This window comes from Haemaphysalis longicornis, unplaced genomic scaffold (genome assembly GCF_048455015.1).
Source record: "Haemaphysalis longicornis isolate Haplotype H1 unplaced genomic scaffold, Haemaphysalis longicornis Haplotype H1 scaffold_6, whole genome shotgun sequence".
Taxonomy (NCBI): Eukaryota; Metazoa; Arthropoda; class Arachnida; order Ixodida; family Ixodidae; genus Haemaphysalis; species Haemaphysalis longicornis.
In genome coordinates this window covers 202,042,863-202,070,298 of record NW_027526407.1, presented here as the reverse complement: position 1 = coordinate 202,070,298, position 27,436 = coordinate 202,042,863, and the positions used below count along the sequence as shown (strand labels likewise).

The following is a 27,436-nucleotide window of genomic DNA, read 5'->3' as shown; positions in this document are numbered from 1 at the left end:
AATCGCGCCAAAATAATCCCCTCAACGCGATTTACTGAATAAGATGGAATCAAGTTATCTGATTCGTGTTGTTGGGTCTTGTGGGAAACGAAACGAACAATGCCTTGGGCCCTTTGACCGAAGAGAGGCAACACGGAACTGTTCAAAGCGTGTCTCCTCCCTGTACTGCGGCGCTGGCATCGAAGCACCCTACTCATAGGGGCTTGAGAACTGCGCTGTAAAAGAACTTCGCAATCGTTAGGTTCCTCAAGTTAAGACATTTTATTGCATGATATTTCGTTCCGTCGTACACAATACAATCTCTTTACCAGAGGCTAAAAACTATTTTGCAAGAGAAAAACATCACACAACAAGTGTAACACTGTCGTCCATAATATAAATTTATTTCGGGCATGTTACTCGGGCACCGCTTCATCTCCATACCTCCTCTTCCTTCTTAAGCATAGACCATTAATGCAGCGCTGGAGAGAAAATGTGAGGTTAGTCCAAGCGAATATTATCACACTAAAGCATGCGATAAACACTATCTATCACAATGATGAAACGAAAAGATAGAAAAGGAGACCGAGAAATAGCAGATAAAAGACTCCCCGGGATATCGTAAAAAATACAATAAAAGGGTATGCACTTTTGGGGGCATATAACACTGCGTGCCTGCGTTGAAGGTGAAAAACTGACAAATTTGTCAACGACGTGTTTATTGATACGTCGTATTGGCGTCTGTTGCTTAGCTTTTGTTTTCTTGTTATTTGGCGCGAAGTAATTCCCCAGGCTTCATCATCTTTCTTTTGTCTTAAATCGCATTCTTTTCTGCGTCTTTCGGAGCGAAATACTCCAAGGAGCCGGCTGTTAACACATGCCAGATATTCTCCCCGATAAGAGTTAGGCGCTTCCGTGTGCACCTGTTACAGATTCGTGCCGTACTATTCCCTCGTGAAGGGCATGCACTGGTTTATTATTTGCATTACTGCTGCGAAGGTTTTGTGTGAGGAGAGTGGTAATAAATTGGGCTCCTCTATTAGAGACCCGGGTTCGAACCGTATTTGAACTCAACTGTTTCATTTACTCCTCACAGCTTCGTCCAGTTTATGTTACGGGCTTACATAAACAGCGGTGATATTTTTCGCGAAATGAATCGCATAAGCAAGGCTGCCGCCAGACAGCAATAAAAACTGACAACAACCATGAGGGTTTAAAAGACAAAGACGCTTCGGCTCCTGTCCGAGAGTCTTGCTTAGGTCTTTTTTTTTTTATAAACTTCGAAGGTCCCTGTCAGTATTGTATTTTCATGTGGTTTCCCGACCAGACGGGGTTCCGTCCAAATCTTGATTTTAAGGCTTCCGCCATAAAAATAAACTACAGAGAAAGGGGCAACTTGCACTTAACAACATATTAGTAAACAACTCACTGAACTAAAGCGGAGACGTAAACGCGGCGGATAAGCTAGACAGCGTGAACACACACACATAAAAACACCAACCAAGTCCACGAAACTTGTTTATTCGAAACTGTGTGACACGGCCCTCGACCAGAGGTTGCATACAAAAAATCCGCCAAAGGCAGGACAAACAGGTATCTGGGTAAACCCAGATTATGCGTCGGCAGCGAATAATGTTCGCGACCGGCGTGAATAACTATAAATTTTATTTGCGTACCCAACCCCAAGAAAGCTGTGCGAGGCAATGCTTTGTGTAAAACGACGCCCCAACCCTCCTTCTTCAAGTTAAATAGCTTCGACTATTTGTTCGCGCCTCCTACGTAATGTTTTTTCGAAAAATAAAATGATTTGATTTGAGGTAATTAGGCTTGCGGCGCCAAGGCTGCCACTTTATTTTGGTGGCTTGAACTTCTTGTAAAGCAACGGGTGTGCTTTGATATTATTACTATGGTCGCAGTAAGGCGCGCATGCACAATTTCGCCAACGTGTGCGGGGGTAACCGGTTGTACCTGCATTTTACCTCTACGGTTACCGCGTAATCGAACATTCAGACGACGCGACGAGGCATGGCGATACCATTGCCTAACGCATAACAAATCATATAGCCTAACGCGACGCAAATCAACGATACTGTCCTTTTTAGGTTGCTCTGCAGCCGCTTTTCCTTTTCTGAGTATGCGAAGTGAATTTGAAAGCTTTTGAAAAGAAAAGAAAAACACTTCCACGGCCGAGTGTGCTCAAAACAGCCGGAGCCTATGTCACAATTGTACGTCTCGAAGAACAACTCGTAGCTTTCTTGTTAGCTCCTCCCTCGTTCAATTGTCATATTGTTGACTTATCCCAGAATTTCGCGTCCTCCAGAAGCCTATTTGGCACGGAGACACCATGAGGTGACTAATATTCTGCCTTATTTTGTTGATCTGCGTGCTCCCTAGGACTGAAGTCACATTAGGTGTAGCATGACCTGACTAGTGTCATCGCTATCGGCGGCTTTGTGGCCATTATCGCTGTATATAACTGTGTGCCGTGTCCAATTATGTAAGTAAAGAGTAACGTTTCACACGGTCAATAATTTTGGTTTTTCAGGCTTTTTTTGGCGCATGGAATCTTGTCCCATATAGTAACAACTCAACCAAAAGTTCTCAATATTTCAAAAAACGCGGCTTGTTTTGGGGAAGTGTAGCGGTGAACGCGCTGAAGAAAAAAGGAGCCCTAACCCTTTTTATCCATTGTATGATCTGCATGAAGAGGCAATTTTGCGAGAGAGAGAGCGAGAGAGAGAGAGAGAGAGAGAGAGAGAGAGAGAGAGAGAGAGAGAGAGAGAGAGAGAGAGAGAGAGAGAGAGAGAGAGAGAGAGAGAGAGAGCAACGTTGATTGACTGAAAAGACTAGCTAGGCATTGGTCCTTGCCGGTCCGACGTGGTAGGTCTCCTCAGTCCAGGAAACATGTGGCAGTGGCTGGCTGCCGTCTTCGCCCGGTTCACACGATTCTTCTGGTTCTCCCGATCCTCATAGACGAGCAGTGCCGCCCACTTTCCAGCAATGTCGTGTTGACCGGTTGCAAGTGAACTTGCAATATCTGATGGTGCGGCAGTCAGAGTTGTTGAGGATGCTTAGCTATCCACAGGCGGGTCTGGGCTGTGGTCTTCGCAAAGGCACTCAGGATCATGAGTGGCAAGGTGCGGGGTATGTCGCAGTAAGGGAAGAGATACGGAAATTGTGTGGGGTGAGTGCGGTTCATGATCATTCCGTGTGCGTAGGTGTTTGTTTCGAGGCGACCACTGATTACGCTTTCTGCCTTGGTGAGATTGGGGTGTGGTGTGGATAGCTCCTCCGCTCAATTCGGTAGTGCTGCAATATTGCCCCATAGGTAGGTAATGGGTACGTCGTCTACGCCTGTTGCAGCACGATTGTTGGGCGGCAGGAAGGCCCGGCTAGGATGGTCTCGGGCTGCAGCGTGCGCTACGGCGTTTCCTGCCATCGCTTCATGCCCCGGGACGTAGGTGTCAGGAAGTTGGGGGAGCGTCTTTTTAAGATTTCAAGTGCTGCCGCCGACGCAGGTTCTTTTTGAAAATTCCGACACGCCGCTTGAGAGTCCGTGAATATAAGTGCTCTCAGAACGTCATCATTGCTAAGGCAATGGTTGCTGGTTCCTCCGCTACAGGGTTACGAGCCGGAATTGTTGCCGCCGTCAGTTCCCTGCCTCGTTGGTACGTGACGCTTATTGCAAAAGCAGTCTCGTATCGCTACCAAGCAGCGTCTGCGTGACTTGTGTTGGGATCATTAGCACATTTTCGGAGGAGTGCCTCCGATCTTTCCTGTCTTCTTTCTGTGTGGTATATGGGCTTTACAGAAATATTTTTTTTCACAGTTTTCACAAAATAAATTACACGGAATTTCACAGTAATTTTATGCGAGGAACACAAGAAAATAAAAATTTGACGCGAACAGAGCTGGGCTATGAGTAGAGTAGAAAATACCTTTATTCGGCTGAAACTACCGGCCGAGCATGTGTACCGCCCGGAACACCAGTCTGCGCTGTTCTCCTCCAGAGCCAAGCCAGATTGTCCAGGTGGCGTAGGAAAAGGAGGAGGAGCGATACGAGTCGGATAGCTGAGCCACCCGGCAGTAGAACAGGCAATGACGTAACTCAGCGTAGGCAGTGGGGTAGTTGGGACAAGATCGGTCAGATCCATAGTGATAGAGGAATAGAAGGGAGGAAGTGCTCAGGACATTCATTTGGATGTGCCGGAGGAGTGGAGCCTCCATTACGGTGAGTGATGGGTGAGGAATAAAGTATAAGTTCTGTTATAATAGTTAGATAATGATAATAACTGACTCACCCATTTACACACTCACCGAATCGCTCACTTAAACACGGTCACACAAGTGCTCGCTCCCTCCCTCACTCACTCTCACACCTGCCCATTCACTCACTCACTCACTCACTCACTCGCTCGCTCACTCACTCACTCACTCACTCACTCACTCACTCACTCACTCACTCACTCACTCACTCACTCACTCACTCACTCACTCACTCACTCACTCACTCACTCACTCACCCACTCAAATTCCACGAACCAACTGCTGTGCAGCAAATAGTTTACTTCCGGAATTTCTCCCTCACTTTCCCGCTATTCTTTTTACACAAAAACAAAGCACTAACTACTACTCAGTTGTTGCAGCCACGGGCCCGTGTCTTATGCACATACTGAAGGGCCTTGCTAAGGCGACATATCAGAGAAGAATCCTTGACTGGACTGTAACAGTTCATATCACACGGCATGGGCACACGCATGCATGTCTTCAGGTGTCTTACAGGATTAGTGCACTAAAGATATTTAAGGTGGCATGGAAGGCTGCTTGCGTGCCATCTTTACTCCTGTGACATTACTGTTCTCTTGATAAAAACCCCTCAAGTGTCCCAATCTGCCAGAAGGCACGGTTTCGTTTTCCGGACAAAAAATGACCGCTGGTGTATAGAGCAAATAAATAAAGAACACGCATGATTCAGTGTCATTTTTGAACCCGGATCTGTACAGCAGCAGCCCGTGAATGTAACAACTGTGCTAGCTTAGTGCTTTTTTCTCTAATACATAGAGAACTACCCTTCACAGATATAGAACCACAGGCTATCTGCAATAGTACCACATTCACTAACACACGTTGAAAACAGTACGTTCGCTTGCAGCTATTTTTCAAATTCAGGCAGACTCGCACATGCTAGGAAGAGGTGCACCTAACCCAGTACCTGGCGAGCGGTGGTACAGAAGTTTTCGCTGTTGTTCTTTTCTTCGTAGCACATGCCCACTTGGGGGACGGGCCTGATATAGGGAGCTTTGATGTGATAATGTGCCCGTTCCACAAAATTCAGTGAGCTGAACTGCAAACGTAACTAGACGGCATGCCACGGGAGACCTGAACGTGATGGCGCCTTAGTGAAACAAGTGCAAGCCTGACGCGCAGAACCCTAATTGGGGGGAGACTGGGGCGTTGGCTAGAAAACTTGTGGCCGTAATTCGCGCTGCGAGGCAAAGAGATGAAAGTCAAGAAACGGGCACAAGAACCGTGCAGCAGAAAAGAACTCTGTCGATGTAATTCGCGCCAAATGAAAGAGAAACGAAACCGATGAAAGAAACGGAAATACAATTTAATAGTAAAGTTGTTAATTAGTATCACAGGGCTTTCGTCTTCAAAGTATGTAAGAAGGGTTAAGTGCCTCTGTGAATTTTTTTTTTTGGTTCCAGGCGTTACCTTTGTATTAACGTTTTCGCGCCAAATGAAAGAGAAACGAAACCGATGAAAGAAACGCAAATATGATTTAATAGTAAAGTTGTTAATTAGTATCACAGGGCCTTCGTATTGAAAGCATGTAAGCAGGTTTAATTGCCTCTGTAAATTTTTTGCGGTTCCAGGCGTTACCTTTGTAGTAAAGTTTAACTAATTTGGCGCGTTGTTCGGCCGTCATCTGGATGGATGTGTGGCAAAACGCCTCAAACCTTTCTTGTTTTTACAAACAGGCAAAACAATCATCCTCATGCCGCTTCGACACAGTGGAGTCAGCAGTGTGCTAGCGCCCTGATAGAGGCAGATGCTCAACGCTGACAAGAAATGAAGGCTGCCATTTTTCTGCGGTTAATAAATCTGAGAAATAAAATTTTCGTTGTGACTGCACAATGACCACTTGACGTATCACTAATGGCCATCTAGAATTTTGAAAGAATAAAAACAACACTTACATATTTCGTGCCATTGCATGGACTTCCATCATTTAGGTTTAGAGTTTCCGACTCCCGTGGGTAATCGGAGAGAACGCATTGAATTCGGCAATTTCGCACACCTATTTTCTAAATTTAGGAAGGAAGAAAGTTGTGATATCATATTTTCAACGGCAACGACGTAGTAATTACAATCAGTTATTCCGATCAGATATTACAAATAAAAAAATTCCAGTAGCCATTAAGTACTAAATTTCCTCTTGAGGTGGTTTGATCGTTCACGTTAAAGCACTTTTGGCTTCTCCTTTTAGTCATTGGCCCGTTGTGTAGAGGATTTGTGAAGTTTTTATGGTATGTCTTTGTAACTCATATCCTTGTAACCTGTAACTCATGTAATAGAGAAAAACTCGCAAAGAGCTACAGCCCGTATAGTCTGGAGAAGAATTCCGGGTGAGGAAGCCAGTGTTTGTAAAAAAATAGGAGTATCTGAAGTTCCGGTCCACTGGGAGCTTTGCGGTGGGCTCAAAGGCTTTTTTTGTGTGTGTAAAGTAGACAGCGAGGCGAAATGTCAAACGCGGAGGCAGGCGAGTATGCGTGCCCTATGAGAATATGCTAGGAGAAAGACAGGAAAAAAAACGGTTTATCAAATTAACAGCTTTAGGAATGGGCAGGGGGGTTGTTCAAATTCGAGAAGTCCAATTTTTGTAAAAGCCTTATATTTCTGTCCGATTGAGATACTGTATGGTTTCTCATCTGCTTTTAGAAGAATTGATTCCAGCCGGCCCAAGCAATTGAATTTATAGATTAGGTGAGATTCTCTTGTTTCCTCTCCCTTGGATACTCGAAGTTTGACAGCAGAATATAGAGCTTCGGATCATGGGAACTGTGGTTTGGCTGGTTGATGTGTTGTTCGACTGCTCTGTAGGTCCTGTTATGAGCGTCGGCCTGATGTCCGTTCAGGCATAGGTTCATTATCTGGCTCGTTTTCCCGATGTACTGCTTTTGACCAAATGAAGATTCTAGCATATGCACAATGTTAGAAGAATTGCACGGGAGACTTGAAGTAATCTTGTGTCCGTACTTGCTGGCAGTGGTATTGAAAATGCTGCCCGTCTGGAGATGTTTGCAAGTCTTGCATCTAGGACAATGGCAGGGGCTTATGAGTGGTTGTTGGGAAGCACCCATTTTGGCATACACTGAAATACCTTTCAGGTTTTTATTTTTAGTGTAGGTGAATTCTGGGGCGTCCGGGAACGTTTCTTTAAGTCAGTGGACGCGTTTAACAATTTTGTCATTTGGGCTGATGGCCGAGTGCTTTCGATTCGACACTGTAGGTTGAGCACTTCGTCCCTTTCAAGCTTGGGTGGTCTTGCGAAAGCATTATCCAGGTAGCTGACCGGGTGATTATATACTCGTCGTTATTACTGCATACTCTTCTTAATCTGGTAGCCTGTCCTGCAAACATGCCTTGTTTCCGGTGTCGTGGATGATGGCTAGTGTAGTACATGTAAATGCATATATCTCTCTATCTCTAGAGAGAGAGAGAGAGAGAGAGACCTATTGCGTGTGCTGATATCTAGTTAGACGTATATAATACAGAGCTGATTATGTATATATTCCGCCACTGTTGGGCATAACTGAGGCGTCGGGCTGCTACGCACAGAGGCGCGAATTTTATCTCCGCTGCTGTTCGAATGACGGCGAAAAGCGGCAACGCCTTTGTGTCGGGATTTTACCCAGCGTAAAGATCACCACGTGGTGGAAATGAATGCGAAGCAACCCGTACAGTGCGCCTTACAGCCAAGGCCTGGGTTTGGTATGCTAAGCTGCGAAATCTGATCTTATCTACTTTCGTATACGTATTTAGTCGTGGAATAACTCCATTCCACTCGCTAAAGTATTTTGGCAACCTCTTTGTTTACTTGATATTTTGCTCTGGCCGCACCGTACATATTTAACTGTTTATTTATTTTTTTTTCTTGTTTGTGTGTTTGTTTATTTACAAAGCCTCCCAGTCTCTACTGATACCACAGCAGGTGTGCCCACTGTACTGGTACAAAGATTCCTCATCACGTGATGGATCAAGCAATACCTAAAAACCAAAGGGACAACAACTTTGCACTTTATAGAAACCCTGCAACACATTTTCCGACTTTTTTTTACTCTTAAACGCCTGCAGAACGTAGTCACCCAACACACCGAGTACTTAGATTAAGAGGTCACAAAGTACCTCAGCCAAAAAAACTTCGATATCCCCATCAGACAACTTGTATACTCGCTGAAAAGATTTTTTTTCTTTCCTGGTCCTGACGTTCTTGGACGGCTGGAATTACGTCACCAAACACATGTCGCGGTATTTGGCCGGTTTTCCCTCAGTTGCAGCAATGAACGTTTCTCGATCGCAGGAGGACAAGGAATAAATGTTTATAGAAACCAAAAAAGGCCACAAAAACAAAAGAGCAATGGAAGGCGTATCTTGTGTGCCGAGCACATCACACAGGGCCGCTCCATTCTGGCGATGACTATAACTTTCACAGTGCTTGCAGACGCGAAGGACAGAGTGAATATCCAAAGTGTTGCAGGGTTTCTTTAAACAAAAGCCATTTCCACTACACAACATATAAACCTCGTACGAGTACGCGCTAATTTTTGTGATAAATGGAATTGAAATATAAATACTCTGTAGTGCATAAAACTACACACACAAAGTGCAGGTACATGATGGTTTTGTGATATCAGATAATAGCACTGGAAATTTATACATGATAGATTTCTTGAATTTTTCATTCAGAAGCCGATAGTGAATTAGCATTAGTGGTTACAGGGTCTAGAATTCTCTGCTCATGAAGCGGAACCTGCAAATAAAAGTATCTAAATGCATCATTATTACATTTATACTCGACAAAGGGGTTTGCATGACTGTGTAAAATCATGCATAGGATATGCGAACAATATTGCAAACTTCTTATTTACCCTGTCGAAGTACACGTTTCTCACACTGGGGAACGCATTTCGGCATTGTTGCGATCTTGTAACCTTGTAGCCTGGGAGGTAGCGGTATACTTTCAAGCGGTTATAAATTACGTTTTTAACGTGAAGGCAGGATCCGCTGCGAGCCCTAAATGAAACAATGAGTTTCGAGTCAGCACTTTGCACGCTGTTATGAAAGTGTTTGACAATGGCGTTGTAATTGCATGCTTTCTTTTATACTATTCACAAAAAGCTCTGTTGAATAATGCCGACTTGCCATGGCGAAAGAGAGCTTAACAGTAATACATGAGAAAATACTTCGGTCTGTAGGGTGCGGGCTGCACGAGCTCCGTTTGACATAAAAAGAGCAATAATTCAAAATCACATTTTTAGTATAGTTTCCGGCTACTGTCATTACGGCATGCAGCGGGAATAAAATGCTAATAAGAATACAGAACCCATAACGATTGAATCACGTGGTATATTGTTTATTCGGGTACCGCAGAACTCTGTAAGGTTTGCTACGTGTTACAGGGTTGATGATCAGAACCAAGTTCCTAAAATTTTATCGATTCCGCAAATATAGCCCGTACCATTTCGGCTGAATATTATTATTGGGGCTAAGCCGTGGGGACAGAAATATTCGCAATCAACACAGCAGCAATATCGACGTTGGCGACGGCGTTTGACGAAACGTCATTAATATCTGTCTACCATGTAGCCCAGGGAACTCCTATCCAGCAGCTGTAATTGCGGTGTTGTATTTTTACGAAGCGATAATTACTTGGAAAGAAAGTAATTCATTAGGTTCATATGCTCGTTCTGTCTAGAGTGGTGGTCAACGATTGCTCCCTGTGAATACGTAGACCGAAATTTTTATGGTGATTCCACGAGCTGGTGCCTAGTTCTTATATGCGTAATTGGCTGCCAGTCATCAGTAAATTATAGAAAATATGGACATTGCAAATCGCTTCAAAGCGCATTGTTTAAAACTTTTTATTACAATTAACGTCAACGTAACTCCAAAACACAAACAAGTAGAGTAATAGGGGGGCTCTTCCGCTATAGATAGGTTCCGGAATCTTGCCTTAGGGCGTACTAGGTGTCTTCAGCACTTGCTTCATCGGCTTTTTACAATTTACGCAACACAGGCCAATGTGATCCACCTACCTGTTTAAGTTCAACCATTAGAAAAACCAACGATAGCGTCAAAACCCCAGAGCGAAAGGATGTAATGTACTAGTCAGTATTGCTGCAAACAATGTACGACTTCCACCCCTATTTGCATACACACTGCGTGTGTGGGTTATTTATAAATACTTGCCCGTCATACAAGTAGAACAGTTTTTCTGCCAAAAAAACTTTTGAGGGTGTGAAAATTGTCCATACCAAGCTTTTTCTCGTATTTGTTCGATGCTACACGAAGAAAACTTGTAGCTGTTGCTGTCCTTCCGTACGTAGCTCATTATGTAACCTTGCTGAAAAGGGCAGTGCGTTGAACTTGGAGCGCCAAGATGAGCCCAAGGCGACACTTGACCGTCGTGTAAACAACCCATGCTGCGAAGTTGCGGGAGGAAACGTACATTTAGGCCATAGACGGACACGCAAATCAATCATCTTCATGCAGTCATTGATCTCTTGGACAGTTCGCATTATTTTTTTGGGTAAACTCCTACTTGTTCTACCCGTTCAACGCTTGAGTACAAATATCTAATAAAACGCGCAGTTTTTAGGAGATGTACAAGGGCAAGGAACTGTTTTAACGCTCGAAGACAGCATTTCGAGAAGCACAGATGACATCTCATGATAGCGCGAATTTGGAGACCAATAGTGTGATGAAATATTCGGCCCAGCATAAATGTTGAGCGAAAAAAAATATTTGAAGAATAATTGGCGTAGTTTTCGGAATATGTGAGCGTCTCCTTGCGATGATTCGCGAACTGCGCGCTCGGCCCGATCATTGTGGCTTACTAACGCTTACCTCTCCGCCGTCCTGAATTAGCTCCACACTAGGTTACACAGCGCGTACAAGCCATGGCGGGAGCCATTGGAACGTAGAGAGGGCGTAGAGCATGTGACGCACGGAGCTTCAACTTAACAACCTTTGGAAACGTAGTCAGTGATATGCTCTCGCATCTGTCATTCTGTGAATTTCTATTCCCTGCTGGGATGACAGATCAGAGAACCTTGGCACAGCAAAGGCAGAAGGTGTGTCTACATGCCCTGCATATTGTAACATCATAAACAAGGACTATGATGGAAGGACTATGATTGAAGGTCGAATAAAATTTTGCGTTGGGCTCTGATCAATAGGCAAATTCTATTTTTTCAATTATATGATATACTGCTGTAAGAAAGTCATAGAGCTCGCGCATTTACTGACGCTGTTCCTCGTTCTTGTACTGAAGCTTACCTGCTGTGAACTGTCTTAAAGCGCGCCACCTGCTTTAGCCTTAGAAAGCCTGTTTGCGGTGGGGCAATAACCCCCAAAGTTTTGTCGAGTTACATATTGGCCTTATTATTTATCGGTCATTGTGCTGAAACTCAGCTGCACTATAACATTTTTGTGCATGGCTTGGTATAAAGTGCTTTGGCCGGTACTTGCTAAAGTTGTTCAATGGCAGGTCACATGCATGTTTAGAAAAGTATAATTCCTATAATTCGTAGAAGGCTCTTCGCACCGCAAGCCATGCTCAACGACATTTCATATCAAGACCAGAAAACACCAACTAGACGCACTGTGACAACACAGTTTAGAGCCCACGAGGGATACATAATGCAAACACTGAAAATGCGGACCCCTTACTTATGGTCTCTTGCTCTTGAGCTGAGCATCCCGAGTTTTGTGATTTTGTTCTTCGCGCCTCATGCCTGTATTCAGTTAGGCTGCGTTATAGAAGTGGTAATTACGTCGATGTTTTTGCTTCACCAGCGATCTTCACTTCATTTCCCCCGTTTTATCTCGCCGGTCTTCAATTTGCTAGCATAACAGCCTCCGCACAAATGGCAACTCTAATGAAAGCGTGTTTTATAATAAGAAATGATTCCGCACCAATATTTTATTATTTCATACGAGGCGCGAATTTTGCCATGGATTTGAAGAAACTTAATGCGTGAGTGCGCGCAACTTTTCAACGGTGAAGCGCATGACAGTGTTTAGACGATGCCTCCCAATGAATTAAACTTCTCAGAAACGGCAAGTATTTTGAAAGGATTGAGAACATAGCAAAGAAAGCTAACTATCCACAGAGTTATTAAATTTTAGTCTAACTTGTATATAGAAAACAACGGTACGTTAACGTTTACTTCAAAAATCTGCTGCACAGTAATAACTGTAAATTTCTTGAATGCTGACTCGCCTAATGTGCTTCAGCCGTTTGCACTGTATTTCGCTATCGCTCGGAGTTTAATCTCTGATCGCTTACAATCCCAGTGCGTTAGTCAATAGACTGGGGATGTGAACTGCTATAGGGAAGATAGCTCAGTGCACTTCACTTGCCTACATCGCTCCAATTTCACTCTTTATACTGGTTGTCGTTTGCTGCTTACGTTTGCTGTTGCTGCTTGCTTTGCTGTTTGCTCCTCTAGCTGCCGCCACCTTTCAGGAACATCAATTATTAGGGCAGTGACGTCGACAGTGATAATCGCTACACTATTCTGTTTCGCCATTTAGGAACACTGCTTAGACGACTATTTAATTTCTTTATTTATGTATTGAATAATTATTTAGTTATTTATTTATTTATTTGCTTATTTACTTTCATACCCTTAGGGCATTACATAGAGGGATTACGAGGATATTAAACCTGTGCATCATGCGTGCACAATAGAGTAAATGTTTTCAGGCATCAATATGTAAAGCTTAAATTGTAAAAGCGCAGAAAACTACACACGACAGAAGAGTTAATAAAAAAGCCGTGCACATAGATTCTGTGCCCAAGAGCAGGGTATTTAACAACCGTACAATATGCCACAAGTAACAGAGCATAGGCGCAAATAACACACACAAAACAAGCAAATACCGTCAGTAGCAACATCTTTTTATTACACTAATTTATCAGAAATTCGAGGAACACTTTAATAATTTAAGAAGTGATAAAGACATTGTTGTAGTTGCAATATTATCTTTTTTTTTCATGTGGATGAGATGGGTAGGCTACGCGCCTGACTGAGGATTTGGAACGCACGGTGACACCTGTCAAACGCTTGCCAACGAAGGCCGTGGTGGACAACCGAGCAGCACTTCCAATAAGAGGATTGCAGGGGTGCTAGCCAAGCCTGATATAGTTGGCAGCATGGGCTGACCGGGGATCAGAATTAAGTTTTCTATATGTTGTTTAATCGTATCGGCGCCGTGTCTTGCTGCCATATAGGGACACCGAAACCGCAATACACATGCACATGCATATAGAGATAGATATGCGGGCTGTAAAGTTGATGTGGCCTTCTGCCCTAGCCGCGTAAGCACCCGCGTCACGTCGGAGCCTGGCCGGATGGCTTCACATCCGCTCCGTGTTCGTTGATTGAACATTTTAATTTGGAGGAATCCGAACTATTAGGTTTCAGACAAGCTGGTGGAGTTCAGTTCATTTAGATGGTCATCAGGTGCCCAAGAAACCGGGAGAATACTGCCACGGGGAATAGGTATAGCTCTTCAACCCAATAAACCTAACGCCACCCTAATGTAGACATAATCGGGTTCGTACACCGATGCTTTGGCCACCGCTGTACGCAACGCAGCCACTGGGAACTGCGAAAGAATGCCCCGATACGTCATCGGTTCTCACTTAATTGGAGTCGCTTGCAATGCCAGCGTGCATGGTCTATGACACTATGCAGCAAAGCGCGCTTGGCCTACACCCAGATATTGTTTCACCTATAAACGAAGACCTACCGATAGTGCACATGACTACACCACAACGGAACCAAACTCGGACGGACTCTCAACAAAACAACCCTTTAGTTACATCGCAAAAAATCATGCAACGTGACCACCAATGAAACCACCAACAGATTCATGACCAAGGCTACGTGACGTAAACGGACCGCGTAAGTAGTCTCGCTTCAAACTTCTCCTAAGACCAGTAGCTAGATGAAGCATAAACGGCATCTCCACACTTGTATTTGCGGTCTCGTTTGGAACTACCGCCCCACAATTGTACGCAGATGAAATCAGTTAGCACTTGATACACACGTGTCGCACCTATTTACGGTTCGCATCAACATCTTTAGGGCATTGAAGAACCCGCCAATATGTCGCTATTGAGGTAAAACTCTCCCCCCTCATACCAAACACCACCACTTGTGGCATCACAATTTTGCCACACGCTGTAGACTGGGCTAGTTGGTAATTCATAGTGAACAATTCATAGCGCTACATTTGTTCACTATGAGTTTGCCACACGAGGCCAACAAAAAAACTTTCCAATTTCTACGACGTGAACATGCCAAATACTAGCATACACTCGCTCCGCTAGCACCAACGGGACAGTGGTAACATTTGACTCTCCTACATGATCAAAGGTGGTCAAATATAAATGGAAATCTGGAAAGGGTCTCCCTACCAATTTAAAAAGCGTGTGCTTTACAACTGCCATAACGCTGGTTGCATGGCCCGCTCTTGCCCTGCACCAGCAGTGTGCAACCCCTGTAACAAGCCCCACAAGCAGAATGACGGCTGTATGCCCCACAATCACTGCTTCGACTGTAAAGAACCAGGGCACGTAGCTCTGAACCCGACATATCACAGCAGAACACCTAAGGCACTGGTCAACTATTATAAAAAATGATACCCCGCGTGATGTAACCGGGGAGATGTCATAGGGAAGCCGGATTTCATTCACTGAGCTAAACTGACACATTCCTGAGCCTGAACAATAAAAACCTCGAAGAAACGACCATTGTCACCATAATGAATATGTTGAATGCACTGCGGGCTGACATCTAGAAGCTGCTCACCAAAAATCAAGAACTCCTCTGGAAAACATGAAGACGCAGGAATTTTCAGAACAACAATACAACAGCCCAGTCTATTTATACAAGTCTCCGGAGTTCTCATAATCTACCGAGAAGTAGCAGGATCACCAAACGTACGCCTAACTCGGAACCTACCATTGAATCTTCCTTCCAGGCAGCTCTTCAAACAGCCCGCGCACAATTACCCATGGACGTCAAACACGCCAAGAGGACTACAGGAACGATAAGAAATAATTGAGGAATCAATTGTACCAATAAGATCTTTTATTCAGTGCATCATAATGGAGCTGCCCTAGTCTCACGATTACAATGCACCGCTTCGACAAGTGCCGTTATAGGCCTTCGATAAGTTGCAGTAGCAAATCACTAAAAGCACTGTACTAAAAGTGCAAACATTTTTTAACAAAACCAAACTATTCTCAAACAGAACATAAATAACTAGAGCCATTATACACTCTGCTGTACGAAGGCCGCCGAATGCGTCAGGTGCCTCAATATACACAAACGTTACCCCGTTAATCCGGCACGGCAATCCCCGCAGCATCACAACAATCACAACAGCGTATACTTTAGCCAGGTATGCAGGGGAAATATTGCACTCACCCTCCAGCGGAGAGCCAATGTGCTTCGCAGAACACTACTTCAACACCAAATAAGTTGTTTCAGCGCATTCCCACCTCCAAATGGTTAAAGAATCCTTTGTGGCGATGGCTCGTTACAAGCAGTCACGCCATTGGAAAAGCAATTCCAGTTAAATTGGATTTCCATTGCTACTTCCCATTTTTTGGCTATCCGATTTTACTAAACGATGCGTTCACTGAACGAAGCACAATGTGGAGCTACTCATAACCTCACCCGCGAGCGAAACTGCTTGAGGACTCTGCTGGCGCTTCTAATCTACCGCTAATCAACACATTCTACATCAACATAGCGTCACAGTGTATGCTTCGCAACCAATAAGACACAACTATGGATTAGCTTCACTTGGGCCACCCTTGAATCCCATCACCAGAAAATAGATGCCTTCTGCAATACTATGCGGCAGCGCTAAGCTACCCATCATATTTCAACCAATTTAAAAGTAGCTCTCTCAACGGAAAAAAAAATGAAGAAAGCAGATCGACGCTCGTTGCGACAAACCGTTCTCGGCTCATCCCTTACGGCTTTACCCAATGATTTCTGTTACATAATTTTCTATTCATCATTGCAGGCATAGCAAAAAATCAATTGTGCCTCAAAAGGTCCGTTGTGAACAACCACGAGGCAAGCCTATGAAAGCGCGTTAACGAGCTCCTTCACAAACACCGGAGCAAAAGTAAACGGCACAACGACTACAGGAAATGCGGATGCAATCCGACAAATTACAGCTTACCAAAAGCATTTGGTCAGACATGTTCGACAGCTCTGTATGCTAACCTGCGTGATGAGAGACGCAGTCTGGGACTATGGAAACTTCACGGAAGCGTTAGCCTTTGAGGCAAATAAACGAATTCCACCTATTTCGCTTTAACGTGGACGCACAAGACCACCTCTAGCTCGTGCACCGTCATCAACCGATGATACAACGAAAGAGGAGGCAGCTGTTGTCGTGGCCGTTGAGAAAGACGTTTGATAACGGCAGCCAAAAAGTGAATTTGGCGAAACTCCTTAAAGCGCATCCCTGTGATAAAAAACGGTGCAACTTCCACTAGTGGTGCAAAACTGGAAAAACAGGAGAGCTGGCGGCCCTTCTTCGTTCTTTGGAGTCCGGGCTGTTTGTTATTTCGGAACTTGGCGCTTAATGTTCTCCGTGATTGGTAGGCCTGAATGGTTTTATCAGCAGGCTCTTATGTACCTCCAAAGGTGGACCGCATTTGTCCGCACTAGAACCCACGGCCACTCGGCATAGGTGCTCCTCACTGGGGGTGCGAGCGCACGTGAACTGGCGGAAAGAAGACTACGCAAGAGGTGACGCCACAAGACACTGAACAGAGTTTTCTGGAAGGCCTAGCTGGCCGACGCCGGGCGCTTTTCACGAAGCCGACGCTCATCTACCCCTGGTGGTTTTCTTGGCAATTTTTGGGAGCTCCTCACTTGGCGCAAGCCTATGACCAGGCCGGAACGACGCTGGGCACTCCTTACGAGGCGCACACTCACGTACACTCGGCTTGGTTAAGTTGGCGGGCCATGCTTCACGGCGAAACTGTAAGCTTAAACAGCTCGGCCGTTAAAAGCTCGAAAGATAGATACGGGCTTTCTTACGAGCCTTGCTAGGTCACGCCCTGGCTGCTGACTTACTCATTATCACATAGACAGAGTGGTGTCTCACGGCTCTATTTTGAGGCGGGTGCTGTTTGGATAGACATGACTAGAGTAGGGCGACAATTGGAAATCCACACGGCTGCCAGCATTACCATTTGTGCCGTCAATGTAGCAGTATATGCTGAAGGAGCTGACTCTGATTCCCTTGAGACTAAGCACTAGAACTGCAGGCCGCGGCATGTGGCCGAGAGTGACTTTAACCGACCGGGGTCTTCATTTTTCTCAGAAAAAGGTCCATCTCTGCAGACGACAATCTCAATTCGATGTCGTACGATGGGTCATTGGAGATTGTCCATCTAAGATGATTAATCCGAGACGGTTCAAAAGGTCACTACAGAACCCATTACCCTACTAAGCATACAAATCTGAAAACGAACAGTGCCGGGATTTCGGCTACAGATAGTAAAGCTTAAGTGTTAAAGTCTGCTCCACATCACCCGCAGCCTGTGTAGCGAATACAAAATTGTGCCCCTCAAGGCCACCCGACTATGATCTGATATCTCACAGTGGGCACTCTCATGTACGGGGCTGTTGCCTACTGACTCAACACAACTCACCCAAGAGCCCTCAAACTGTGGTACACGGCTATTCGTCTAACCATCAGTGGTCTCCCCGATGCCACATCTAAGCAAGATGGGAACTTATAGTCCCCCTTCCTCTTATTGATGACATCATCAAATAAGCCAAGGTGCAGAGAGAATAAAACGTTAACACCCCATGGGCATGGCCTCACTGCAACGAAAACGCGCAGTCCACCAACTCCCTGCATTTTCCCCACCCATACTGATCCAGGGGTTCACCGGAAATGGAATACCCGGCGCAAAGCCTGCCAATTGGGCGCATGAATCGTGCTTTCCGCCCAAAATTTATCCGATGCCTTAAGTGAGGACGACTCAAAAAGGAAGTTGTCACCTAAATATTCTAACGTAAGCTGAAATACCATCGAACTTTCGTGGACGTGCGCGGAAGTCCTCGCTCTTTTCGGGTATCACACCATGTGCAACAGCCAACCCACGAGCCTCGAAGCATAACTGCATGCCGCCCACAATGCGACGTCGTTTTATGCCTGTGATACTGATTACCCTTGGCCCCCGGTATCATTACCGGCTCGTACCAAGCATTGGAGACATTGACAATTTACATCACCGCAAATCCCCGTGCCCATAGGATACAATACCAAGCGTAAATTCAACAGCGGACCAAATATAAGTCCGCATTGATTGGGTTCCGGACCTTGAATCCTCTTTCATGGGCATCCAGGAGGCCCACGAGGTTGCTCAGGAGAGGGAACATTTTCAACCTCTATTGGGTAATCATGAACAGTCGACACGGCCACCTACACTCCACCAGTGACGCGACTACATCAGTATAATAAGGGCCGGCTGAACAACAACTCTGCGGAGGGCATTCAACCGCTTTGCTAGCGCTACCATGCTCCAGTGAAACTTTATGTACAAATCTCTCACAGACACCGACTACTTACGTGAAATGCATTCTAAATGGCAGAGCCCACATTTGACCACAGGATACCTGTACTGTAACGCAATTACCCTAGCAAACAGCACCCAGATACCGTGGTCCTGTCTGACTTTTGGAATCACCGAACATCCACGGCACCAGAACTGCACCATTAAACGCACCTACTTGGTTCTGAATAACCCTGCCATATAGCACTTTATTCCCACAAGAGCTGCCTAGCACGAGTTGCCTAAGCTGTAGCCTCACCGGTCGCACTCGCGGTGGACTATTTCGCTGGGACACCAGTTGGCATGAGCGCAAGCCAAGAATTGGGCTGAAAAGAATTGCTGATCAGCGCTACAAGATGTGAAGCAATGAAATCCAATCACTCCCTGTTTGCCTTAGGGCTTAAACTGTTCTCTTCCGTTTCCCTTCTAGTTTTTATGCCATTCATCACCGTTTATTAAATGTTTTACTGCTACTATCCCCTTAAAAAAGAAAAAAATGGTTGGCTCACATGTGACCGATCTCATGCGCCATTACATGTACGCCTTTGAACGTCGGAGGTGTATCTTCTCCAACACCGACCTTTAAGGGTGTGCATGCACCTCGAAGGTAAGCTTGGCCTGAAAACAAAGAGAATAATTACAATGAAACACAAAGTGCGCTCATTATGTTCTTTTAATACCACAAGTTTGGGAGTTCGTTCTGTAAGTATGGCAACCACACACAGGCTGCGGGGCTCACTTTAGAAAATCTACCGAATGGTTCAACAAGGTTCTTGGTTTTTGGTTAAAAGATTTCTTGCGCTGCACTTCAAGTACATATAAGATTTGCGCAATGTGTATTTGAAATGACTGCGGCACAGAACTCGTGTATTGTTTTAGCATAATTTTTGAGGTCTATGCGCAAATTCGCAATGCTCTCGGTAACACGACACAATAACATATTTCCTTTATTTTTATAAGAACATTACACAAATCTAAAACTGTAACCTGTGAAACCGGTTTCTTCCACAGGCCCATGATGTACAGAGGCCTTTAGATCTGTATTACAATTGTGTTTGCTGTGTTTGCACTATGACAAATGAATTTCGACGTTTAAAGCCCCCCCCCCACCCTTTAAAAGAAGCATCCAGAGAGGAGGTTTTCAGTTTTTGTAACACCATCCTCATAAGCGCGCTTGGCACCAGGTTAGATTTCGTGTCTTGGGGCATAGAGACGGGGAAAATTCCCGTGGAAGCACCGAGTTTCTTTGTATATTTTAACGCAAAAGTATTTGATGCGGGCATACAACAAGTGCTCATTGAAGTCATATGCGTCGTGGAAACGACATCAGTAAAACGAATACGTATGAACGGCAAAAAAAGTTCTGTGGTCGCGGTTCCGCTCGGACTTGAACCCACGATCCGTCTCGCGACATTTTCTTTCTTGCTGGTCTTCGACAGTAAGACAAGACGCCAACTCAAGCGTAAGCACACATATCCCTACGAACACGCCTCACAACTTCCGCTATCAACCTCTCTATTAAGATGGTGCTGCCGTCTAGTAGACGTGAACAAAGTAGCAAATCATCACGCTAACGTGGTTCGACAGCCAGCGCCCTGCTCAGAGCATATAATAGGCCAGAGCAATCTTTTGAACGGTGTCCTGCCGATCATGCTGTGCCAAAATGCTCAACGCACAGTTGTTTACGTTTCCCACAAAACGCAGCAAGTAAAAAAGCGTGAGCGAATCTTCGCGAGTACACCTCGTCGCGGCGAAAACTATAGTGCAGTATTGCCATGGCGACTTGAAGCGGCGGTGCATGAGCGGCGCAGAATGGCAAAGCGTACGTATACGCATGTCCACCGTGCGTAGTGAACCAGCGCGAGTCGACGCACCCTAGCCGGCGTGCGCTTTTGTGTCACACTAATAACTTTTTCTTAAACCACGGCAGTTCGAGTTACTTATCTCCGCTTGTCGACGCCAGTCACTTTCAGTGCTCGTTTTTCTCTCCAGGTAGGTGGTTTCCAACTACACTTCGCCAATTTTCAAGCATTCGCGCCCATGTTTGATCGCAGATAAGACCTCAAATGCCAGGCTTCCGGTGGGGAACACAAACGATGTGGCCTTACAACAAGTTTTGTCGTTTTTGGTTTGTTGTTGCTATTGAAAAAGGTTATTTTGAGCTGGTATATGTGGGAGCGCTTCCTCATTCCAAGAAACCCTGCGATAACCCTGCTGTCTCAGGGCTGGAAATCACAAGCAGCTGGGAATCCAAGTCAGCGATGTTCATTGGGCTCTTCCACAGCGTATGTAGACGTAGCCTTGTGCAAGTTGACGATGAAGACGCCAAATCACACTTTCTTACAGTTATCAGTGAGCTATGAGACAGTCTTATCACTCTTATAGCCTCTCAGGTATTCATTGCAGAAAATACACGCCACAGGGAGGAGCTTGTCATTCATTCATTCAGTGTACCCCTAAAGGCCCTCTGGCGAGGGTATTACATAGGGGAGAGGGGGGCAAGACAACATTATACAAAATTACTAACAAAAATCCAAAACGCATTAAAACCAGTAATTAGTCGCAACGAAGGGAAGAAACAAAAAATACAACCTAGAGCCATACCGCTTCATATAAGGTCCAAATTATGCATTTCTCACGCAGATTATATATAAAGCCAGCATGGCGAAAAACCCCGACTAGTTTGCTCACGACCAGACTCAAGGATGCTCGTTTATCTATTTAAGTAGAAGCGTAGTACAATAAGGGTTCGAAGGATAACGAATTCCCAACAGCGTCAAAGAACACAGCCGAAAACGCGGAAGACCAGGCTGTTAGAAGATGGAAGAGTGGTGGTGGGACTTGGAATACATACATTTAGAAGAAAAGATGACAATGAACCGCCAACCATTTGCCAGTCGAACAAACAGTCTAATAGTTTCCAACAGCAATGAATGACTTCATTGGTCACTGCTTGGATTGGTATGTGATGACATTTGTCATTCATTACAGACTCGCTGTCAAAGAACACGTGTATACGATAAGGCGATCTGAGCTATAAATTCGTATTCGTAATTTCATAAATATTTCTCTCTTCACGGTTAAAAGTTACCAGGCATTGCCGCAAACTTTCCTGCAAATATAGACAGATGACCCAATAATATAATGAAACATTCTTCGTATACATTTCTTTAGCAGTTTTTTTTCGGAAGAAGATGTTACGAGCAGCGCAACATAACGAGAAGATTTTTAAACGCACACTATTTAACCTGAAGATTTTGTATATTTGTTATGAGCCAGCCTAACAATTATAAAAAAAAAGAATGAGTTCCCTGTCGCATTACATGCGAATGATTCTTCATATAGTGCATTTGAGTTCACGTTGATCCGGAAGGTGGAAGTACGGCCGCAATATTTCCGACTTCTATTTATGTAATGTACAAATAAGTCATGTCTGGAATGAAAGTAATCCGGCATAAAAGGTCCTTACCGGCATTTTTATACACGACTTCGTGAGGATCCACTCTTGCTAAGTCTTTCCTACAAAGGAGAAAAGTAATGCTGAGAATCTTTTCGAAGCAGTTTGACTATAGGAGATATGATGCTATTTTGGTAGTTTCAAAGGACTCACTGTGAAGGAATTTTAACACTGGCATTTTGCGCAGGGAACTGCTATGGCTGCTTCTGCGTTTGGTACAAATAAATTGGGGTAAAGTGCTTTTAGAAGCCTGAACTTTCGAGGCTCAGTCGCAAAATATATTAAACTGAGCAACGCTTTTAGTAATGCGCACGGTAATAATGTTTGAACACTAAGAAAAGTGCATGATACTCCTGCGTTACAATGCTGCAGTTGCTATAATTCATGGCGCGCAAATATTGCTGAGGTGCACAAAATGTTTCTTTAAAAACCGTCACCATGCCTTGAAAGAATATTCATCTTTTTCAATAAACTGGCCACTACCAACAGTCGTTCTGTAGCAAAAAAACGCTGCCTGTTTTCTTTTTTTCCAGTTTAAAACTTATGGACTTACTTAAATTCGTACTTGATCATATCTATGCCGGTGTAGGAAAAAAGGTTGGTACGTACATTTTATACCGAGAGCTTTTAAAATAAACATAATAAACAACCTTATCGTTTGTTCTTAGTAACCGCCGCAGCCGAAATGTGCAAGTTAACTTCAGTTTTATCGAATTGACAACGAAAGTCTGCCAAATAAGTGCTTACAAAGTTTAACACAGCCGCAAGTTCTTCAGCAAACGTGACTGATTTCAACAAAATACCGCTTTTAGATTCACATAGCAGATGGCATTTTATACCAGCATGGCGTCACATTTCATAAAAGTGTAGCACTCTTTAAAATAACGTGGTCACGCAAATATAATGAAGCAGGTACATTTGGAAGTAGCAAAGTACAAATGCAGCGTTGATAGCCGCAGGCGGAAAATCGAGTTTAACGGCAACTGCCAGGAACGAGTTACGTTATGCTGCATATATTTCGAGGTTCACCCGGACTTCAGGTATTATTTATCTTTACTTATTTGTTTGATACCAAGACCACGGATATGGCCGCAGAGTGGGGCCTCACCAGAGAACGCAACCTAAAATTGAAACAGGTACAGTACTGTCAAAACAGACCGTGCCATGCTTACTCAGTATAACAAGAAACTCAGGTTGACCGTAATTTTATTATTTTTATTGAGGAAAATCCAGTAACTTTAAAACCTAATAGAATACACGTCCTACATTCATTATAAGAGGTTTTATTTATATTCAGACAACTTGATTTGTTTTTATGATTATTTTTGTTGCTCGGATACCTACATGTTGAAATAGATGGTTCTTGAGCCATCGTTGCCTGTTCACCGCCCTTCGCCCCTCACGCGGGCCCCAGGACCAACGCTCGCCAGCCAATGTGGGGCATGCACCGCCATGCGTTTAGGCACTAAAACAATCAAACACGAGGCCCAGGGACCGGCGTTGGGCGGCTGACGTCAGGGTGCCGCGGTGTGCATGTGCGGCACACAACTCCGGGGCTTGTCCGGGTTCGAGGTTTCAACCACTCTTAGGAATAGAGGCGGTCGATTTGAGCCTCTCAGCCTTACGGATGCCATGAAGATTATGCAAAAGAAAGCTGAAAACAGCGACTTCGACACAGAATAGTATCGCTCCACCAATGCAAGTGCGAGTTGTGGCGCTCGCGCAGAAAAAATCCACTTGTTTATTCTTCATCATCGTGTTGGTTCATTTTAAACTTAATTTTGCCACCGCTTCAGCGCCAAGGACCATCGTTAGCGGTCGCGTAATTTTCCCTGCAAATTTCGACGGGAACTTCGCGGTTAGTTGATATTGCATATTTTCTAAACTAGGTTAAAGTTGTCAAATCACGGCATACCAGTGCTATATTGAGGCAACTTGTTTTCTGGCTCCTTATTGTCCAACAATATAAAGACTCAGCTTATCGTTTGCCGCTGTTAGCGACTTTCAATGTATGAAAGATTGCATTACGTTCCTGACCAATAAGTTAGTACCTTCTTCGCGCCCACTGAAACGCCAATTAGGTTACTTTGCAGCATGGGAGACAAGGAGCAGCTTTAGAGTTCTTGACATCGCGCAGTGGTGTCTTAAAGGGAAACGGTGAGCGCGTGTATGCTGCGCTCCACGAAGCGCCGGCGCCGAGAAGTTGCGAGACTCGGAGACCCCCGGCACATGCGCACTGACCGCACGACACGGGAGAACCCGCTCTGTCGACTGCTACGGCGCTCCGCTGCGCCACTCACATCGAGTGCGCAATCCCTCAGCTGTTTCAAGCTGAGCGGTGCAGCGTAGTGCCGTAGCACACAACAGAACGGGTTCTCCCGCCTCGTGCGGTCAGTGCGCATGTGCCGGCTGTCTCCGAGTCTCGCCACTTCTCGGCGCCGGCGCTTCGCAGAGCGCAGAATACACGCGATCGCCGTTTCCCTTTAAGACACCACTGCGCGATGTCAAGAACTCTAAAGACCCCACTCTACCTTCAAGCGTAACAGCGCAAGTGCATGTAGAATACGGTTTTCAAATGCAGAGCATTTCAGTAACTCACGGTGTCATCCGCGTTGGCGTCCGTAGTCCGCGTCCGCATCGCTCCCCCTACACTATATAAATACTTGCCGGCGCCAGGTTTCGATCCTACGACTCTGCGGGCGGAACGCAAGGTGCACGGTACTCTACCAACTGAGCCACAAAGCCGACACAGAACGGAAGGTTACGAACGTGCCTTATATCCTTGACTCATTCAACCGTCGGCCAGAGGTGCGCCCTCTCCCCCGCGTCCTCCTCGTCATCTCTCCGCTCGCAACGCCCTCTCTCGCCGCGTTCGGTTCGGGCGCACAACAGGTGGGGTAGTGTGCAACACGCTCTCTCGCCGCGTTAGGTTCGCGCGCAAGAACAGGTGGGGCGCTCGCATCGCGCTCTCTCGCCGCGGTCGGTTCGCGCTTAAACCACATATGTCGTTCGCGCGCGCTGCGGTCGCTAACATCTGTGGCGTGATCGTGACGTCAGCATCACGCGTTCGCGTGGTGGCGATTTCGGCGCTATAACACTCTCTCGCGAGGGGCATTGGATTAGATTCGATTGGATTCGCTTGGATTGGCTTGGATTTGGATTGGATTGGATTAAAGTGGATTGTGTTGGATTGTGTTGCGTCATAGCCGCGCCACGTTGCGTCATAGCCGCTCCACGTTGCGTCATAGCCGCGGCAGGGGGTTCACGGCACGTTACACCATCGACTTCATCGACAATGTCTACGCTGGAAGACAACAATTACAACAACAACAACGAATACGTAATCCATACGACTTGCAGGCGCGCCCCCCCGAAGAAATGCTCTGCATTTGATCGTGCCCCTCGCGAGGGGGATGTTTGCTCTCGGCCGTCACTGCTTTGGCTTTTTTAACACGTTTTGTTCGTTAAGATGTGTAAGACGTGACGTCTGTACATGTGCACACCCTAAAGGCACAAGGATTACAATTCTTTCAAAGTGGGAAACGCTTAGTCGCTGCCCCTGTTGTCGGGCCGAGAATGCCCGGAAGGCTGTCAACAGTAAAGTTACCACTTGGCTTATACCTCGTATTAACAAATATCACGACCAAACATTACGACAAATCTTAACCAACATGATGACCAAAGCGAACTGGGAGTGAACTACAGCGTATTTTATTGGAGGAATCATTTGCGACTTTTTTATAGGTATGTTGCGCACGCATACGCCAGATAAAACAGACGTTCACATATGCATTGAAATACATAGCAAGTATGTACGATAGATGTCAAGTGGGGGACCACGATATTCGCAATTAAACATGCGTTCTATTCCAACATTTTATTCCATCCTATCTGCTGCCCAATGAGGAATGCTACGAACGGCTACTACCCCACCGCTCCAAAATACTGCGAAGAACCACCCCTACGAAATACATCGCCCATTCCGCGGGAATTTATAATTATGCTTTTACTAAAACAAAACATACAATGAACCATTGAATGAAGTAATACGTTCGGTGGAGTTGCTCTTCGAAGTACGTTTTTGAAGTCGCACTTGTGTCCAAAGCCACAAGAGGTTCTGAAGCTGGCACAAAAGAGCTTTTGAGCGAATGTAAAAACCGGTTGTGTCTGTTTTATTAGGAGTAGCACCAACGGTGTTGCAAATGTCTAACATCTATGTTCCTTAAAACCACTAGACGTACCCACATGTGTTCATTATTGAACCATTTTGAACGCTCACCAGAACGTATAAAACGTGTGCTCGTCCGTCTGTTGGATGTTTTTTTGATTGAGGAATTTGTTTGCACCAGACAATCGTTCTGACATTGTGATGCACCCCTGGAATTTTACATTGTCTCAGGGAAATTCGAATTCTCGTCTGCTGATGTCCGACGGATGTTCGATGGATATCTGTGGTTCAAAGGGCCAGGAAGAAGCTTGCCTTGACCTCTTCGCTTTTTTTCCTGCACTGGCGCTCCATACGAGAAAAAAAAAACGGGCGGTAATACTGAGTACGGATGCGTTTTGACGACAATGCATGATTTTCTTGTTCTAGATTAAGAGGACCGGAGCAGTGTTTTGAGAAAAACTAAATTTTGAGAGCGCAGTCATTACGGTTTGTGGTCAAAGCCAGCTGTCCCAAGTATAACTTTGATACGTGCAGCGGAGCGGTGACACTTTTGTTGTAGTTTCTCGCCTCTTCCTCACCTTTCCATGCATGTGTGTTAGGATTACGCCATTTAAATGCACGTACGTCATCGATTCTGCAGTTTGCTTCACAAATCAGAGACCCTGCTACAGAACGGCCTTTTGCTCAGAACTCCGGCGAAGAGAAGAGTGAGTTGTTTGCGGCAGTACCTGTGGCGAATTGGCGCTTACCGAAATACGCTTACGTGCTGTTTTGATGGTCTATAATTTCCCTTTTTACTTTATCACGGCGCTTCGTGTTACCGGACATAGCTACAGGTTTTTTAAAACACATGCGCACCCTCCTTAAGGGCGCTGCAGGTTTGCTCTGTACATTACGATTAAGGCGGTATATCGCGACTGATAAATCGGCCTGAAACGGC

General features: G+C 45.2%; 1 protein-coding gene across 2 annotated transcripts in view; it reads right to left on the bottom strand.

The window, feature by feature from the left end:
• Positions 1–360: 360 nt before the first annotated feature.
• Positions 361–27,436, bottom strand: part of LOC144141306 (venom metalloproteinase antarease TserMP_A-like) — a 57,974-nt gene continuing 30,898 nt past the window's right edge. The window contains exons 9-14 of one of the 2 annotated variants that reach the window (XM_077672882.1): positions 22,341–22,390; positions 19,381–19,489; positions 10,518–10,685; positions 9,132–9,276; positions 6,180–6,287; positions 361–461 (exon numbers count right to left, since the gene is read on the bottom strand). In XM_077672882.1, coding sequence (XP_077529008.1) covers positions 396–461; positions 6,180–6,287; positions 9,132–9,276; positions 10,518–10,685; positions 19,381–19,489; positions 22,341–22,390 — 646 coding nt within the window. In that variant the 3' untranslated portion in view covers positions 361–395. The remainder of the gene's footprint in view (positions 462–6,179; positions 6,288–9,131; positions 9,277–10,517; positions 10,686–19,380; positions 19,490–22,340; positions 22,391–27,436) is intronic. The other variant, XM_077672883.1, reaches the window with a different exon arrangement.